The sequence below is a fragment of the Puma concolor genome, chromosome A2, assembly GCF_028749965.1.
Source record: "Puma concolor isolate L17-30 chromosome A2, mPumCon1.1.hap2, whole genome shotgun sequence".
Taxonomy (NCBI): Eukaryota; Metazoa; Chordata; class Mammalia; order Carnivora; family Felidae; genus Puma; species Puma concolor.
In genome coordinates, this window is record NC_141668.1 from 157,391,739 (window position 1) to 157,410,204 (window position 18,466).

Below are 18,466 nucleotides of genomic sequence, written 5' to 3' on the forward strand. Positions count from 1 at the left end.
ATGTCCAGAACAGGCAAATCCAGAGACAGAAAGCAGATTAGTGGCTGCCAGGGGTTGGGGGAGGGGGAATGGGATTGAGAGTTAATGGGGACAGTATTTCCTTTTGAGGGGATAAAAATGTTCTTGAACTAGACAAGTGTTGGTTGTACAACACCGTGAATGTACTTAGTGCCATTGAATTGTACACATTAAATGGCTAATTTTATGTGACTTTCATGTCAAAAAAGAGAAGAAAAATTGAAAAACAAAAAACAATCCCAAACCCTGTGTTTTCTAAGAACACAGGAAATAGGACACTAGGTGAATAAGCAAGTGCGTCTGTGGTAAGAGCCAGGGAGGCACAGGCAGCGCTGTGGACCAAATGTTTGATGTCTATGGGGTCCCCTCTCCTCCAGGTGGGGCTGTTCTGGAGGAACATCATCGGTAGAAGAGAAGACTCAGGTTTCCACTAGGTCCGCCAGTCCAGGGGATGGGGCTTTGCATCCTCACACCTGTTGGTTAGCAGAACTCCCCGATGCCCACTCGTCTAGTGGCCCTGCTAGCCCGGCCAGAGGGTGAGAGCCCATCTCTGGAGTAGTGCACACAAGGGACAGATAACACGACAAAGACAAAGCAAGTGATGGCTCCTGCAAATTATTTTACTTTGAATATATAGGAAAAGAAATCCAAAAACGGGAAGCTATGTTCTATGGTTACGTCTTTTAAACAATGTTTTGTATTTACAAAAACTTTTTTCCTGATTAAAAGCACCAGCTGAAGTTACAGGCTGCTAAAACCAGAAGATATTACAAACCCATTAAAAGACATTATGCCAAACATACTTCTTAAAAACCCTTAACAGAACAGAGACAATGCAATCAACAAATGCGACCCACTGCACCAGGCAGCCCTTATCTGATTTCCTTGCCAGTGTTCCCAATAAGTGGGGTGGAGTTCTTACCCCAGGGAGAGGACCCTCGCTTCACCCATGGGTGACTGCAAAGACCCAGCAGTGGGGAGGCAGCAGCGTGTGTACCCGGAACCCAGCATCTCCTGGACCAGCTCCCAGACCCTGAGGACCACAGGAGGGAGTGGAAGGGGCACACAAGAGTCTGGCCAGCTTTCAGTAATTTACCTGCCAACAGGAATCTTTCTGCTGCTCCCTCCCTTGCACCGCTGTGCACGGAAAAGCTTGAGACTTTTCACTTATCTATTTTTTCTGAATACTTAGCTATGAGTGTGTAAGGTCTCCCTGGGTGATCACTTCCTGCCTGTCTTAAATTCTTATGATTGAGTGAAAAACTGAGAGGCACTCAATTCGGATTCACAAGAAAGTACTATGACAGCTTTATGTAACCAAAAGATGCTACAGCAAAGGGAAAGTTCAAAGCTTGCACGCCCATAAATGCATGTACACGCAGTCTGGCTTCCATAAAGCTAGAGTGGAATATTAAACATGGAGTACTGAATTCTTAGCTGTAAACATAAAAACTTATCCTTAACTTTACATGAACATAGATAACAGGGTGGTCATTAAACATACTTTAACATCAGAACAGATGTTAAGTTTTGAGGTTCTTATTTCAACTATTTTTCTACATAAAAAAATGCCCTAGAAGCAAAGAAAGGCTTAAATAAATATGAAGAGACAAACATGTACAGTGTGATTGAAGAAGTAATGAGGGTCTGGAGAGGTCATACAGTGCGGGGTCCAGGCCAACAGGGGCAGCTCATGGTAAGAGGGGGCTCTGTCCCTTGGGTGGAGGGGAGGGCCTAGAGGGTACCCTTGAGGGGGGGAGGAAGACAGGACAGGACAACTTGTGGCCACATGTCATACCCTCTTTTGTAGGCCTCATGGGCCCGGGAGGGTCAGCCAAAATGGGGGCCCTGAGCAGCATGGGACAGTGCTAGGCTCTCCTGAGTGATCCAGGATGCCACAGAGATGGTGGGTCCTTATAGGACAAGTCCCGGCCAGCCCATGCCTCCAATCAGCAGTTCACTTTGCACGCCTGTCACTGGCTTCCCACGTGGGCAGCAAGGGCCTGATGCTGGCCTGGTAAGGGCAGTGGCCCAGCGCAGGGAGGTCTGCTGACAGCCCTGCTTGTGGCTAAGGCACACCCAGGCCTCAGGGCCTGAGCAGCTGACCTGAGTGATCCCAGTGTTCCTTCTGTCAGACACTGAGGCTTCGAGAAGCAGCCCTCACAGTGCAAGGGTAACAAGATGCAAACTAACAAGCCACCCTGACTAGCAAGACCACTCACCATTCCTCTGGGGAGACGCTTCGAGGCACCGCTTCCAGGCACCGGAAGCTGGAGGAGGTGGCTACCTCGACTGCCCTCAATGCCACCATCACCGCTGGGGTACCTCCTCGACTATCCAAGAGGAGCACAGAACTGAGCACGGTTGTCTGAGCCTGGCAGAGCCTCCTGGGGTCCAGCTCAGGAAGAGGTTTCAATGCTGTCCGAAGACCCAAGGCAGGCAGGTCACCTCATCCTCCCTCCTGAGAGCAGGGCGAGGGACCAGGGGAACCGCTGTCTACTCGCCAGCTGAGCTCCAGGCGTCTGCGGACACCACAGAGCTGCCAGGAAGCAAGGCCCTTCTTCCTTCGGGCACCCTGAGGTGGGCTAAGGAGGGTCCCCTCCCTTCTCCTCTGCTTCCTGCCCAGCAGCATGGATGCTGACAGGGGAAGGTAGCTGATACACACATTAAGAGTCTCAGCCCCCAGCTCCAGCTCTGTGAATCACCACACACGCACACACACACACATGCACACCCGTGTCTACAAGAATGTGCACCTCCATGGCTGGACACTGAATCCAGTCAAGGTACAGATGTTTGGAAGCCGAGCTCCTGGGTCCCCCAGGGTTCCCGATCAGAGGCCCTGGCTGTCAGATGGGGTCGGAGAGGACACTGGACAGAAAGGCAAGCCGGGAAAAGTGTCATGGTGGGATGTGCATTTTTGTCCCTGACACATGCCATTACTTCTTCCCTCCAATTTTGGGGCAGAAACTGGCGTTTTGCCTCTGGGCTCTGGAAGTTGCTGTGAGCAGAGGAAACACTCCAGCCAGGCACGGAGGCCCAGGCGATGGAAGTCATGTGGCAATGCACCAGTGGTACCACCCACCCTGGCAACTGGCACCCCAGTCCCCTGCCCAGACACGTTCCCTTAAAGGCGTGACTCAGACGTGGAAGCAGAACTGGCAATTCAAGTCCACTTTAAAAGATGGCTCTGGAAAGTTGGCTCCAATATCCCACCTGCAAGCCTCAGCACTGGGGGTCTTGTTACACGGTGGGAATGGCTGGCCAGCCCTTCCTGGGAGGGCGGAATCAGCACCGCACACTCCATAGGGACTTGGAAGCTCTGGAGACAGTCAGGAAGGAAGCCTGGGGACACACACTCCAGCACACCTCCAAGGAAAGCTCAAGTGCCATCTGGAAGGAAGTAGGGGACACACTGGACCCCACAGAGTCCCCGAGAAGCTGGGTGGCTCCCTTCAGGAGCCTCACAGGAGGCTGGCCAGGCTCGTATTGGGTCCATTTTGAGCTTGGAACTGCACGGGAGGTGGGCCATCCGTCCACTGCAGAGAGGAGAGAACACACGGGCGAGGAGCAGGGGTGTAATGGGCTGCGTGTCTGCCCTGGGCTGCTGCCCTCTTTGGGCTGGTCACCCAGCCAGGGCCCTCTGTCCTCCACACGTGAGTCAGCGGAGCCCCTGGGAAGCACCCTACATCACCCACTTGGGTGACTGGTGTTGTCTTCCCGATCTGAGGGGGCTCCTGAGGTGAGGCTGAGTTAGGGATTATTGGGAGACGTGCAAGGAGATGGCAGCCAAGCGTGTACGTCCCTCCTCAGGGAACAAGCCCCCTGGGTGCTTCAGGCGGGGTAACTAGGACCCGAGGAGCCAACCAGCACCCCCATCTTGCCTCCCCAAACCCAGTGCCTATACCGTGATGAGGTTGTGTTCAGGGAGACTGCAGGCCTCAATGTGGTCCTGGAGCAGCTGCTGCGAGAAGTTCTGATGCATCTGGGCTGCTTCATGGGCGTCTATGGCATTCCCACAGGCCTTGTTCAGGTCTAAGAGTGGGACACACACACAGGGTAGATTCATCTTGCCCTGTCACCACCCCCACGTCCTCCCTTTGGGTGTGGGTAGAGCCCTAAGGTCGAACCAGTAGGTTCCTATGTACCTGGCAGGTCACCTGCCCTGAGCCCTGTCTCGGGATCCGCAAGCCCACCTGCCAACAGTCTTCACACATGCCCTTCTGAGTTCCTGAGTCATGTTCTTGGAGGTGGGTGAGCAGTGTGGCCCACATGGACAGACACAAGGGCTGGTTGGGCAGTGAAAGCTCTTAAGGCTCCCTGTGGATATTGGGCCTCCCGGGGAGGGCGTGGCCAACCCTTAGGCACACAGGAACTCACTAGAGCAGGGAACCCAACACCCACTTCTGAGGCAGGAGGACTGAATAGGCCCACAGAGCCCACTGCAGACAGGAGCAGCTCATTCTCTGTCTCTTCCAGGGGGCCCTGGGTGAGTCTCTGGACTTTAATAGCACAATCTGTAAACAGGGGAGCAGCAGTAACAACGCTGATGGCTGCGGAGAGCCCACTGGGCACCCAGAGCACCCTGGCCAGTACTGTCTGACGGACGACTGACACAGCCATTCAGGGGGAAGGAAACCAAGAATGAGGGGTAGGGCTTACAGCCCGATTCTTCACCCAGACTCCAAGAAACGGCTTTATGGAGAGACTGAACCGATCCTGTGTTGAGCCCAGTGCCTGCTGCCCCCAAACAGGATCTCCTGTGGAGCCTGAGTATATGCTAGAATTGGGGCTGTGCCCTGTAGAGACCCAGTCTAAGCAGAAGCTAAACAGGGCTTACCCGGTATCTTCTAGGCTTGGGCTCTCCCCAGTGGCCCTGATCTCTGGGAAGGGCTGGCTGTTGTACTCACCTCTCAGCAGGGCTGATGACCACAGCTGCACGGACATGTCTGGGATCTTGCTAGCCAGCTGCATGGCAGGCACCACCATGTTGTTACTCTCCTGTTGATCAAGAGCAACCAGGGAAGGGAGGGGGGGCTGGAGCCGGCAGCAAGGACAGCCTAGGACCCACCCATCACCCCCAGCCCAGGCTGTGCCCTCTTCCTGCTGACTGGCAAGCAAGCTCCTACTCCTACTTCAGGGCCCATTTCAAGTGACCTCTGAAGTACTCTTCTTCTTTTCTTTTTTTTTTTTCAGAGAGAGAGAGAAAGGGAAGAAGGGCAGAGGGGCAATCTCAAGCAGGTGCCATGCTCAGCGCATAGTCCAAGGCAGGGCTCAATCCCACAACCCTGGGATCACGACCTGAGTCACAATCAAGAGTTGGACACTCAACTAACCGAGAATGAAGTACTCTTCGACACCTCAGGAAAAAATAAACTGCCCTCACTCTTCAACTCTGCATCTACTTCCTCACTGGGGCACTGTTGACTATGGACAAATCTACAGGCTTTTGTCTTTCTCACTAGAATAAAAGGCACTGGCAGCAGTCAGCTCTGGACCCAGATCAGGAGCCAACTAGAAATGCACATTCAGAGGTCCCAGGGCATGGGAGGAGGAAGCAGTCTGCTCTGGTGGGAGTGATGAGGACCGAAAGGATAAAGAAGGAAGGGAGGTTTCTCTGCTACATACAAGTCCACTCTTGTGGGAGGCTACCTGACACGCGGGGCTGTGGGACACCAGGGTATGTTAACGCTCCAACTCTGACTGAGTGGCTGTACAACGCCACCCCCGCCCCCCTCAATGCCCAGCATGTGCTGAGAGTGGACAGGGGGCCATAAACACCCATACCTGACCCCAGGATGACTGGTACCACTGCTCTGACCCCCCTCAGCCTAGGGACCACAAGCTCTGCTGGCCTGAATGCTGGATTCAAGGTGACACGGGAGAACTCCCTACCTAACAGCTGCTGACCGACAGTTGCCATATAGTCAAGAGACCTACAAATCATCAAAAGCAACTCCTGAAGCCTAGCTTCAGCACAGACATGATTGGGTGAGACACGCCTCCTTATAGACACAAAAGCCCAATGACTTCACACTGTCCCATGGTTGGTACCTCAAAGATGAAGTTCAGGTGGGTCTCAAAGCTTTTCAAAACTGAATGAAGTCCTTCTAAGACCTCAGAATGCACAACAGAAGACAAAAAAACTACTGTATTCCTTTAGGCCTGGGGTTGGGCCTCTGTTTGGAAGCTGCCAGGAGAGTACCTGTTGGCTCTCCTGGGCAAGCTCCCCCATGTCAGCTTGTGGCCCCATAGAATCTGGTATGAAAATGTGTGATTCTGACAGGTACTCTGTGTGAAGCTGCTCACGAACTCATGATGCCTGTGGACCCTCTAGGCTGGCAGGCCCAGGTAGAGTTGGCTGTGTCTGGGTGTGTCTCCTTCAGACCTGGAGCCACTTGAAGCCAGGCTTGGGTCTAAGGGTCCTTGGGGGTCCCATGTCACTCCACATAGGCCCAGACACACAGGGAGCAGCAGAGGCTCCTAAAAAAGTTCTATAAGATGCCCCAGGATTGCCCCAAACATGAACCAGAGCTGCAGCTGAAAAGCTGCTTTGCTTACCCTGCCCCATTCAAGGTGGCTTCTGGAGACTTCTAGACAAATGAGAGCCAGTGAGGTCTGGTTCTAAGCCTGGGTCTGCAGTTTGGGACTGTGTGACCTTAATCTCCCCATCTGGAAAACGGGGTAATCACACACCGGGGTAATCACCACACTGAGACATGAGGTGGGCAGCCCACACTCAGCAGTGCCTCATGTTGAACTTGTTCCCCACGTGGCTCCTAAACACACACCAAGCCACTGTTCTGTGTGCTCAGAGGCTGAGGAATAGGCGGACAGGGTATTCAAGATGGAGCAGAGTTGCACTCTGAAGGGAGAACCCAAAGCTTGTCCTCTTCCTTTGGAGGTGGTGACGTCCCCAGTGTTCAGGCCATGGCCACCAGGACCTGAGCTGCAGGGCCACAGCAAGTGCTTGTCATAGGATTGTGGGGAGTGGGATGGGCCAAGGTTGTTAAAAATGCTCATTCTTAGGGAGCTCTAGGGTTTGATCAGAGGAACCCCTATGGGCCAAGACACATACCCTGTGTTAGCTAAAGTGAGGCTAACTAAACTACGAAGCAGATGCTGCTTCAAAATTCTTGTGGCCGCGAAGAAAACTCTCACCCAATGGTACAGAAAAAGACAAGACATCAAATTATGAAACAGCCTAAAAAACAAAACATATGCGTAGGCAGAGGCAGCTGGAAACAGCTAGAACACAGAAGACATGCAATCACTTCCTTCTTTGCTTCTCAGACTTTCTATCACGAACAGGTCACGTTAGATGACATGAACAAATACTATCTTAAAAAAACTAATCGCCTCATGAGGTCTACAGGTAAGAGGAAGTGATGATGTACACCCCAGATACTCCATCTGACTCAGACACTTAGAGTTGGCTGATCCCACTGGGGACCAGTCCCCAGGAGGCCATTCTAGGTAAGAATGAAAACATGGGGTGCCCTAGGCAAAATGGAGCCTAAGGTATCTGGCTGAGATGTCCACCCCCAGGTATTACCATACAGAAGGGAAACGTGCCCTCAGCCCTGCCAGCTCTGGACAGCCCATAGGGCTCTGACTAACCACTGCCTCTGCTTAACCACTGCCTGCATATGGCACTGGGCACGTCTGTCTCACAGACCCACCTTTCAGGGATCCAAAGCTCCCCCAGCCCTGCTTCCCATGGTGCCAAGGTGCCCCTTCCTTCACAGAGCCTCATGGAGCAGTGGGGAGTGGGCGGGTTACTGAGATAAAATCATGGAGGAGCACAGGATGCAAAGTGCTGCTGGGTGGTAGTCCGTAAGCACTGTGCCGGCCCCCAGCCTCTTGGCCCAGCCCCGGACACTCACTCTGTGGTTCCCCAACACATAGAAGATGTGGCCCAGAAGCACCAGGGAGCAGGCTGTGAGCCGGTTCAGGTCCTCTGCGTTGGACATCTTCAGAGTTTCTCGAAGAAATCGCCTATGCAAAAACAGATGCTAAAGCCCCATGGGGATGCCTCATTGGTAGGAAAAGGCAGCAGCAGCCCCAAGGCCCTGAGCAGAGCCCACCTTTCTTAGGGACAGAGGGCCTTGGGCACATACTGTCAGGGAGCAACACAGAAGGGCGTGGGGCAACCGGTCCTCTCCCGGTACTCACTTGGCCTCATTGTAGCGTCCCTGGAAGAAGGAGAAGAGCCCTCGCACATAGAAAGCTGCTGCTCGGAGGCAGTGTGAGCTGATGGGAGAGAGCAGGTGACACTTCGGTGGGATTTTTGTGAGTGCAGCAGGTTTACGAAGGGGAGTGGGAAGAGGGTGGGGAGAGAGGTACAGATACACAGGGCAGTTGGGTCCCCCCCAGCACTGGCACCACTTCAAGAGCAGAGAAAATATAAGACAATAGGTCAATGGGCACTCAGCACTGGGCCTTCCTACCTGACAGGGAAGCTATGGTCCGGATTGATCCTCTCCAACAAACTGTACAGCTGTGGTGGAAACGTCAGTTAGAATCATCTTGCATAAACATGAGAAAATTCAGCCTCAAACATCCACTAAATTGACTAGGGCTGCTTGCATCTTCCCAACCCAAACTTCACCCCAAATCCCATGCCTGAGTGAGGGGAGGGGTCAGGACCTACAAGGACAGATGAGGGCACTGTAGGAGACTGTACAGAGCTGTCTACTTCCTCACCCCCCTACCCGACAGGAATCATGGCCTCCAGTGTGAAGGACTGGGGTCCTCACACCCTCAACCTGCCCTGTGTCAGATGAAGGGGATGGGGGGGGGGGGCGGGGGAGTCAGGGCAGCTGCTTAGTCTCAGCCTCTGTATGGTCAGAGGGGCCCTGCGTGGAGGAGCGAGGTGGTAATATCAGCCCACATGGGTCTTGTGGGTTGGGGGTAGGCTTTATCTGGAGATGCAGGGATCCTGGGAGGCTCTGATAGGCAGCCATGTGACTGACTTCTTAGGTCCTCTCTGGCTGCTGAGAGGACAAGGGTCAAAGTGGGCTGAAGCTGCTCCCAGTGTCCCCATAGCACCTCCAAGAGGCAGACACTGAGAGGGCAAAGATCCTCCAAGGGTCACCAAGTGTGACCCATGGAGGCCACTCCTGGCCCTGTGATGACCCTGCCCATTGCTTCCTCACTGCTGAAGTGAGAAGTCTGGGCTTTCTCTGCTCCCTGCAGCCCAAAGCATCCAAACTAACCCAGAAGCTGGGAGGTCAGCTAAACTTTTTATAGACAAAAGATAAAATGAAAACCATGAAGGTAGAAAAGTAACTAAATCTGAGATACTCTGGAGGCAGGATGCCAGAGCCAGGAGGGGAGGCAGTGACCCTAGGGCTGAGGGGGGAATCCCAGGGCTAAGGGTTGCAGGGGGAACCTGGTGAGGGCACCTCTCCTGTGAGGACAAGCCCTGGGATCCCCTACCCCTCAGGAGGCTGGGTCATTAGGATAACCTCGGAGCACAGTGCAGAAGACTGCCTGCCTGAGCTACTGCTCCTCAGAAGTAAGCCATGAGGCCTCACTGACATTCTAGAACAGACAGCTCAGGTAGAATAAACTGGATTTCTTCTGTGGGGCTCAATAAAGTTTGGCTCATTAAAAAAAATTTTTTTTTAACATTTATTCATTTTTGAGAGACAGAGTATGTGTAGGGGAGGGGCAGAGAAGGAGACACAGAGTCCAAAGCAGGCTCCAGGCTCTGAGCTATCAGCACAGAGCCTGACGTGGGGCTCAAACCCACCAACTGTGAGATCATGACCTGAGCCGAAGTCAGACGCTCAACCAACTGAGCCACTCAGGGACCTCAAATTTGGCTCATTTTTAACACGGAGAAGTGGTATTTACCTAGGAAACGTTCCTGTCCTAGACCTGGCCTGCCCCAGCCACACTTGCAACTCTGTGGGGGACACAAGTGTGATGCTTGCTGAAGAGTGGAAACGCTGGGGTTGCTGAGATCTGCTGGTGCCCAGGACAACCTCAACCCCACCACCCCCGGATAAGAGCTGAAAAGATACCAAACATGAAGCATGTCACCTACTACCTCTTGGTGTCTATTTCCTTCCCGTATATACACACTCGCCAGATTGGTCACGATGAAGGCCCACAGCTCCTGGTGGTTGGTGAGCTAGGACAGGACACATAGGCATTAGAGGGCCAGGCTGGGCAAAGCCACATCACACGAGGGCCACTCAGTGGCACAGGAGCCACCCAAGTGCTCCACAGCAACTAATCTAGAATCACTTTATTCCTTTCATTTCAGGCTTACCCCCCCTTGCCTGCCTCCTAAACCCCAGGAGCATATAGCTGTTAGTTCTTTTCACTATCAAACTGTCATCCACATTATAAGAAATTCAGGAAACAAAGGAAAACCAGCCACCTCTGATCCTGCCCTGAGAACACACTGCACTTTAGTCCATTTTCTGCTTGTTTCTTAGGTCTGAGACCTGGACAACCCCTCCTTCCACACTACAGCCAGTGACCCCTGGGACTCCAGTGTGGGCTGACACAGCAGAAGCACTTGCTGGTCCTGGGGAGGACATGCCAGGAAGGTAGCTGAGACTGTCAGAGACCAGAGATGCTGCCGATGGCTGGTAGTAGATGACCGTTGATCCCAGCTCTTCTTGGGAAATAAAAATGGTCAAAAGAGGGATCAATCTGAGTGACCCGACTGTTACCCAGATCCTGGTTCCCAGCGGGGCTGAGAAAGCACAGCTGTGTAAGAGGCTGAGGATGCCTGGGAAATGCAGATCCCACCCACAAGACCCCAGCATGTGCCAAGGAGGCCCAGAAGGTCTTCTGATATGAGCAAAGACGCTCTGGTTTGTTTGTTGTAGGACCACAGGAAGAGCACGTGTCTGGGGCCAGGGGGTTTGAGCGTGTATCCTGGCTGCACCACTTCCCACGTGGCCTGTAGGAGAGCCACGCGGACTCCCTGAGGCACAAACTATCAAAGCAGCAGCAGACACTTGTGGGAAGTAAGATGGGGAGGGAGAGGTGGAGAGAACTTCATGGGGCCGTGGGATAACTGCAGGCAACACAGGGCGCTGTGTGGCGGTGTCTTGGTACCGCAGCACAAGCTGACCAGGGCCCAGAGGAGTGGGCATAGATGGAAAGGCCCAGAAGGCCTTGGGAGCGGACACCACATCTACTCTCACACTCTGGCATGCAGCCAGAGGCTCCTAAACATTGCTAAGACAAGCAGTGGGGGTGGCGGCATCCACAGCCACACAGAGCATCTCAGAGGAGCAGCAATGCCACCGAGCCCAACCCCAGGAGCAAAGAGACTGGCACAAGGGACAGAGCAGAGCTCCCCATCTGACAGGGCGCACGCAGCACCCCCAGCAACTTTACCCGAGTCACACAGCCACCCCCACATCCCAACATCTCTGCTTGGGGCTTGCTCGGTCCCCTGGGAGGAAGGTGTTGCTAGCCTCCTTTTCCTGTGAGGACATAGAGGCCAAGGTGGGGATGTGCTTATCTGGTCCTGGAATAAGGCAGGCAGACTGGGGCCTGGCACTGTGCTATCAACTCCCGGACCTGGGGGTTGGCAGGGGGCTGTCTCTGAAGGAGGACGTGGCACCAGCTTTTTCCCAGGGCACGGCGGGACCTGTCAGAGGCGAGAACATCGCCCCAGCGGAGCTTCCTTGTGACCTGCAGCACGAGGTATCCTCTGCTCCCAGTGCAACCAGGCTGCTGTAGGGTGAGGGCAGACCCAGCTTTGTGTCCCGGGACTGCTGTTGGGGTGGCTCCAGGGATCCCCTGAACCCTGCCAAGTGACTCTGCATTTTCAGCTGTGACAGGAGCCAACACCAACCTGGCAGGATATCAGGAAGGCTGGGAATCAGGAGTGAAAGAGGCTGCACAGGCCACGGTACCAGTGGGCTCTAGGCTCTCCCTGGTGGCTGCCCTCCAGGTTAGTTGGGGAAGCCCCACCCAAGGCTAGCCAGAAGCCTCCTTGCCCACAGTTATCTCCTGTCATACTGTGCTGCCAGTGCTGGCCCTGATCCATCTGAGTAGCACAGATCCTGCCACGGAAAGCCCCGGCCCGTCACTGTCATGACCCGCATCAAGCTGCATGCTGTAGAGTGGCCCACTGGGCACGGTTTCATGCAGAGGATGTCCTCATCACCGACCACACCCGACTCCTCACTGAGAAGCACCGCCCGCCCCATGGAGTGAGGGCCGGCACCTTACCCGCAGGGCTGTGGTGAACTGGGCTTCTGCATTGTCCATGCAGTTGACAGAGACACAGTACAGGCCCTGGAAGAAGAAGGCATTGAGGCCCTGAAGCCACAGTTTCCCCAGGGCTGCACAACTAAACCCACAGGAGCCTGGTAAGTGACGACTGAGCCAGCTACATCTGAGCTTTATTCCAGCAAAGAGGCAGAAAGATGGCATGCTCAATTATTCCCTCCTCCCAGGACCTAGGTCAACTCAGACTTAAGATGCTGGTCAGAAAGAAGCCCACCGGAAATATTCTGGATGCTGTGTGGGGCGGCAGTCACGGGATCACCAACTGGAATGGGGCTGGGGGCAGGCAGCCTGGTGCACTCACCAGCAGCGTATGCAGCTGTGCGGCGTGGTTGGAGAAGAGCCGGGGGGACTGCTGACACAGCTGGCAGACCTGGGAGATCTGTCGGGAAAGAGCATGCTCAACGTCACATGGCCTGTAACACAGGACCTGGTGTCCCAGCAGCATTTGGGAGACCCTCGAAGCCGACAGGTGTGCCCACATCCTACCTTCTCTAATCTGGGCACAAAGTCCCAGCAAAGGTATCTGTTGTGAGGGCCAAGTGCAGGCCCAACCTCCTCGAGAATGGTGACCCTTGTCCATCACCACCACCTCTTCCTCTCTTTCTGCCATGTGTCTCAGCCATACAGCACCCTTACCTACTCAGGGCACCTGCTTCCTCTCAGGAAGATGAGCATCAGAGATTATGGATCAGGGCAGGAGGAGTGTTAGGATCACTGTCAGGGGACCCCAAATTCTCAGACCCCGTGTTCCCTGGGCATGCCTACTTCTAGAGAAAGGACTAGTGATTTCTCTCTCTCTTTTTAAAAATTTTTCTTGTTTATTTCTGAGAGAGAGTGGGAGAGAGTAGGGGAGGGGCAGAGAGAGAGGGAGACACAGAATCTGGAGCAAGTTCCAGGCTCTGTGCTGTCAGCACAGAGCCCAACACAGGGCTCGAACTCACAAACTGCAAGATTGTGACCTGAGCCGAAGTCGGACCCTTAACTAACTGAGCCACAACCCAGGCGCCCCTCTCTCTAAGTAGGCTTCATGCCCAGCGCGGAGCCCAGTGTGAGGCTTGAACTCACATCCCTGAGCTGAGATCAAGAGTCTGACAGCTCAACCAGCTGAGCTACCCAGGTACCCAGAACCTTTGACTTCTGTATCATATTCTCTGATTAGTTGTGTCCATCAGGGTCATGAACTAACAAATTATAGTGAAACAAGCCTGGATATTCTGTTGACACACATTGGGCAAATTTACATTCTCCCATGTGACGACTTATGAGATGTGGCAAACTCCCAGTTTTCCCACCCGTGTGCGTGGCCTCTGGTGGCATTACCTCCTGCAGTGCAGTAGCCTTGTGTCCCGTGACAAGCCTGCACATGATGATGTGCTCGAGCAGGATCACTTGGAAGGAGGACAGGATAGGGCTGCAGTCAAGCACTGGGGGTGAGAAGTGAGGGTGAGCACTCAAGGTACAGCTAGAGAAGAGACCCCAGGAGACTGACACAGAGCCTCCTGGGGACTTCACACCCTCCACCTCGCACCACACTGGCCCTGTGGCAACCCAGGTCTGAGCCCATCTGCTCTGCTGGGCACCAGCTCAGCACTAGCTCTGTCACCTCACTTGGTGTGGTGCCCACTGCACCCTAAGAGCAAGGGGGCTCATCTCCTTCTCCAGGTGGGGAGACAGGCTCAGAGCCAGGTTTTAGTGATCAGAGTGTTCTAAGAATAAGAAATCCTAAGAGACTGGTCTTCCATCCTCACTCTACTCTGACCTAGGGGAGTGCTCAAGAGCACTCTGGACACAATGGTTCTAGAAATGTTGTAGCCCAGAAGATTGAAAGTGTGCAAAAAGGCCTCAGGCAGCAGTGAGGGAACCCAGCTATTGGCTTCCTTGAGAGGCTGCCCTCATACTGGAACCAGACAGCACCCACAGCCCTTTCCCAACTCATCTGGAGGGAAAGAACTGCCATTTTTGTGGGTTTTGATTCTACAGTCTTGAAGGCTCCTCCCCCAGTGGCACTTATGAGGGCACAGGAAGCAAATGAACAGATTAATAGGGGTGCTGAGCCAGCCATGGACACATGCAGCTCTCAGATTCTACTAGTCACAGGACCCTGGGTCCCACGAGATGGATTAGTTGAGCATCCAGGCAGAACCCAAGACCTCTAGAGGGCCTGCTATTGGTCAGTGAGATTGAAGCTCCCATCCCAGTCTCACCAAGTGTGATCCTCAGTCACAACACTGAGCACAGATAACAAAAGTGGCCGCCGACTCCTAACAGGCTCTGATGGGGACCCACTAACCCTCACACTCATCTTAAGCAGTGGGGGGATAGGACAGAGACAGTACAAGACCCCTCCTGGCCACAGAATAAGGATCAAGCCCAGGCTTGGCCTGCTCTGCCCCTATCCCAGACTGCCCCCATCTTTCTACTGGGTTAACAAGACCCATGGGGCAGGGACTCATGGTGACTGCTCAGCACTGCTGTCATTCTGGATTCTTCCGGCTAGCATAAGAGGTGGCACTCGTGCCACCCACCAGGGGGCGCTGTGGTTATGCAACGTGCCAATGGAACACAGCCCCACTGAGACTTACTCTTGAGCTTCTCCAGTTGCATGAGAGCTTTGTCTGTGTATTTCTGTGCCTTCTCCAGGTAGCCGGCCTGCATGGAGTGCATCACGGTCACCTGGCAACAAGACCAGACAGCAGCGGTCACTGTGACCCTCTCCTCACCACCCCCAGCCACCCTGGCCCCAGGCCTCTAGAGACTCACCAGGTAGACGAGCACACACATGTGCTCCTTGGGCAGCCAGTGGAAGAGGTCAGCAGGGTTGCTAGGCAGGATCTCATCGTCGTGCAGCGTGGAGATGGTCTGGATGCACTGCTGCAGCTGCTTCAGGCACGGCTTCACACTCTTCACCTGGAGCAGGCGAGTGGCACCACATGCCTGAGTGCCTGCCCACTCCCACCAGGTGCCAGGCCCCTCAGGACACAAGGCTCCCACAGTGGCGGCTAACCAGGTCTTGCCTGTCCAGCAACTTTTTAGCCCCCTCCTTCTAGGAGCCCCTGCTATGCTCACTACTTGCAGGAAGCCCACCCCCAGATTGGTCAGCCAGCTCTCAGGGAGCATGGTAGGACCAGGTAGGTCATCTATGGGACTAAGGCTTGGCCACCACCCGGTGCTGGGCCCAATACCAAGTCCTGCGAGAAGTCCGTCCAAAGACCCTGTTCAAATCACGTTTCTTCTTTCCTGTAGTAACCCCAGGAGAGAAAGACAGGGCTGGGGCAGCTGGTTATCCCAGGGGGTGGGAAGTGGCTACCTGGGAGTCCTGCAGATGCCATGGTTTGTACAGACTGGCCTCTCTGCACAGGGAAGCCCTGTCCCAAGGCCCCCACAGGCCATTTACACAGCCATCAACACCCCATGAGTGTCTGCTCTGTGTTTCTATGTGTTGAGTGTGGTGCTTGGCTCAACAGGCACAGCTGGGTGCAAGAGGGAGAACAAAGGAAGCCCTTCACCAATGAGACACCTACTCGGCACTTTCTGGGGCCTTCACAGCCACTAGGCTCCACCTGCGGCCTCCCAGGACACCAGAGAGGTCCTGCCTGTGGTTGGTCACTAGGACAGGGTGGGGAAGATGGAGTAGCACCCCCAAAAGGCTGAGACGTTCACCCATGCACAAATGCAGCTGCTCCTCGACCACACGAGAATTACAGCTGATCCTGTCAGTCCCTACTTGAACGGCATAAAGCCGTCATCAGCTGGGGCAGGGGGTGGGGTGTGGACAGACACTGCTTGAGCACCCGCTGTGTGCCAGGCACCATGCCAGAATCCTCAGTTTATTCTCATGGATTCCCAAACTGCCCTTAGATGCCTTCAACTGTCCACGCACTGAGTGGACGTGTGCGCCACAAATACTCTTGCCATTATGCTGGGAACAGGAGACTCCCATTCTCGGAGTGCCCTCTGCTCACAGGGACAAAGCACTTGTGCCAGACCATGACAAGGTGTGGAGCAGAAGCTGAGCTCTCAATGACAGCCATGTTGTGTGGCTAGTGACAGGATGCAACCACAGAGGTGACATCTTGGCAGGAAGCCTACTCACAGCCTGCTCAATCCCCATCAGCCCTCACACGGGAGGCACTACGTACCTGCCCAGCATCCAAATAGTGGGTCACCTGGAGCACTAGGAAGAAGACACGCAGAGACTCCTTCTGGATGGGGTTCCCCTGCCAGTTCTCAACTATCTGTCCACAGAGGGTCAGCAGCGGGTGGACTTCCTGCAACTTGCGCTCCATCAGCAGCAGCTGGGGAGGGAGACGCAGGTGGTGGGAGCACCCCTTGGTGCACAGGGCTGCCCCCCTCCAGGGGACCACCAGCACCACAAAGAGGGCACAAAACAAACCCAGGTTGCCCCTTCCTTAGCACAAATCCCACAACCTGGAATCTGAGTTTCACTTCTGAACCCAGCAGGGGCACCAGGGCCTCGGCCTTGCTGTAGCCCGCTGTACATGAGGGTCTGGGCCCCCAAGGGGGGCTGCACCATGGCAAGTGAGCAGGGCCTGGCTTCATGTCCTCCAACCAGCCCCACTCCACCCAGCCTTGACTTACCATCCCTTTGCTGAGCAGGAACAAAGCCCTGGAAAAGAGAGGGTGAGTCAGTCTGTGGGGCCCTGGCATCTCCTGGGACGACTGTGCCACCCCAATGTTCATGGGGACCTAATGTGCCACTTCTGGGGATAATTAAGTGGATGACAGCAGTCCCTGGTGGTCTCCAGCCCCAGTGAGATGTGTTTTATTTACAACTGTTCTATTTTACTCTATTTGATCTTTCTTTACTATTTTTGCCTGGTTTAGATGTTCACGAGGCTCCAAAGCCCAGAAGGCATAAACAGGTGCTCAGAAAGTGTGGAGGAGCAGAGTATGGAATGGCAAGTCTGCCATAATTTCACCCTGGCTGACAGTGTAGACAGGGCCTCTGTGTCAGTGGATGGCACTGGGCAGGGGGCAAGCACACAGGCTCAGGTGCCTGAACTCAAATCTACGCCTCTACTTCCTCTTCTGAACCCTTCAGATTCTCCTGAGGGTTAAAGAGATAAACTCAGGAAGCCCCAGGCACATCAGCAGCCTCACCACCCTGTCTCAACCCTCAGGGGGCAATGAGGCCAGAAGATTTCTAGAGCCAACACTGAAACCTTTTTGTAACTTTCTAAATGTGTGTGTACCACTATCATAAGCATAAAAATTATAAAATGAGCATGTTAAGAAATTTATTACTTTTGGGGCGCCTGTGTGGCTCAGTTGGTTAGGTGTCTGACCCTTGGTTTCGACTCAGGTCATGATCTCATGGCTTCGTGTGTTCGAGTCCCATGTTGGGCTCTGTGCTGGCAGCGTGGAACCTGCTTGGGATTCTCTCTCTCCCTCTCTCGCTGCCCCTCCCCACTCATGCTGTGTCTGTCTCTCTCTCTCAAGATAAATAAAAAATTTTTAAAAAATATTTATTATTTTTAAAGGTTTTATTTTGGGGCGCCTGGGTGGCGCAGTCGGTTAAGCGTCCGACTTCAGCCAGGTCACGATCTCGCGGTCCGTGAGTTCGAGCCCCGCGTCAGGCTCTGGGCTGATGGCTCAGAGCCTGGAGCCTGTTTCCGATTCTGTGTCTCCCTCTCTCTCTGCCCCTCCCCCGTTCATGCTCTGTCTCTCTCTGTCCCAAAAATAAATAAACGTTGAAAAAAAAAAAAATGTAAAGGTTTTATTTTTAAGTATCTCTCTATCCAATGTGGGGCTCGAACTCACAACCCCAAGATCAAGAGTTGCATGCTCTTCTCACTGAGCTAATCAGGTACTCCAAGCTGTTAAAAAGTTGAGAACAGCCAAAACAACAGGGGAAGGAGCCGGGCCAGCCTGGCCTCAAACTCAGCTCCAAGGTGCCTCAGCATGCCAGCGTGGGGCAGGGGCTGCTGCTTTCAGGAATCCTTGTGGTCGTACAGGCCCCCAGGCCCCCAGTTTGTTCAATATCAAAGTCTCCTTCCTGACAGTCTTGGCAGAATCCCCGTGTGTTCCAACTGACACCCCATCAAGTAGGTGCCATTCCTCCCATTTTCTGGGTGAGGAGATTGAGGTGGGGAGGTCACAATCACATAGCACAACAGATGCCGATGCTCCAGGCCACCACACCATTCCTTGTTGTTAC

The 18,466-nt window shown here is 54.0% G+C and overlaps 1 protein-coding gene across 3 annotated transcripts in view; it reads right to left on the bottom strand.

Moving 5' to 3' along the window:
- Positions 1-617: 617 nt before the first annotated feature.
- Positions 618-18,466, bottom strand: part of MAU2 (MAU2 sister chromatid cohesion factor) — a 30,811-nt gene continuing 12,962 nt past the window's right edge. The window contains exons 6-19 of one of the 3 annotated variants that reach the window (XM_086698488.1): positions 16,888-16,915; positions 16,455-16,583; positions 15,049-15,195; positions 14,871-14,961; positions 13,609-13,712; positions 12,590-12,667; positions 12,229-12,294; positions 10,073-10,159; positions 8,469-8,518; positions 8,194-8,271; positions 7,905-8,016; positions 4,929-5,019; positions 3,926-4,053; positions 618-3,557 (exon numbers count right to left, since the gene is read on the bottom strand). In XM_086698488.1, coding sequence (XP_086554614.1) covers positions 3,483-3,557; positions 3,926-4,053; positions 4,929-5,019; positions 7,905-8,016; positions 8,194-8,271; positions 8,469-8,518; positions 10,073-10,159; positions 12,229-12,294; positions 12,590-12,667; positions 13,609-13,712; positions 14,871-14,961; positions 15,049-15,195; positions 16,455-16,583; positions 16,888-16,915 — 1,264 coding nt within the window. In that variant the 3' untranslated portion in view covers positions 618-3,482. Of the gene's footprint in view, positions 3,558-3,925; positions 4,054-4,928; positions 5,020-7,904; positions 8,017-8,193; positions 8,272-8,468; positions 8,519-10,072; positions 10,160-12,228; positions 12,295-12,589; positions 12,668-13,608; positions 13,713-14,870; positions 14,962-15,048; positions 15,196-16,427; positions 16,584-16,887; positions 16,916-18,466 lie in introns of all 3 variants that reach the window. The other 2 variants (XM_086698487.1, XM_025916209.2) reach the window with 2 other exon arrangements.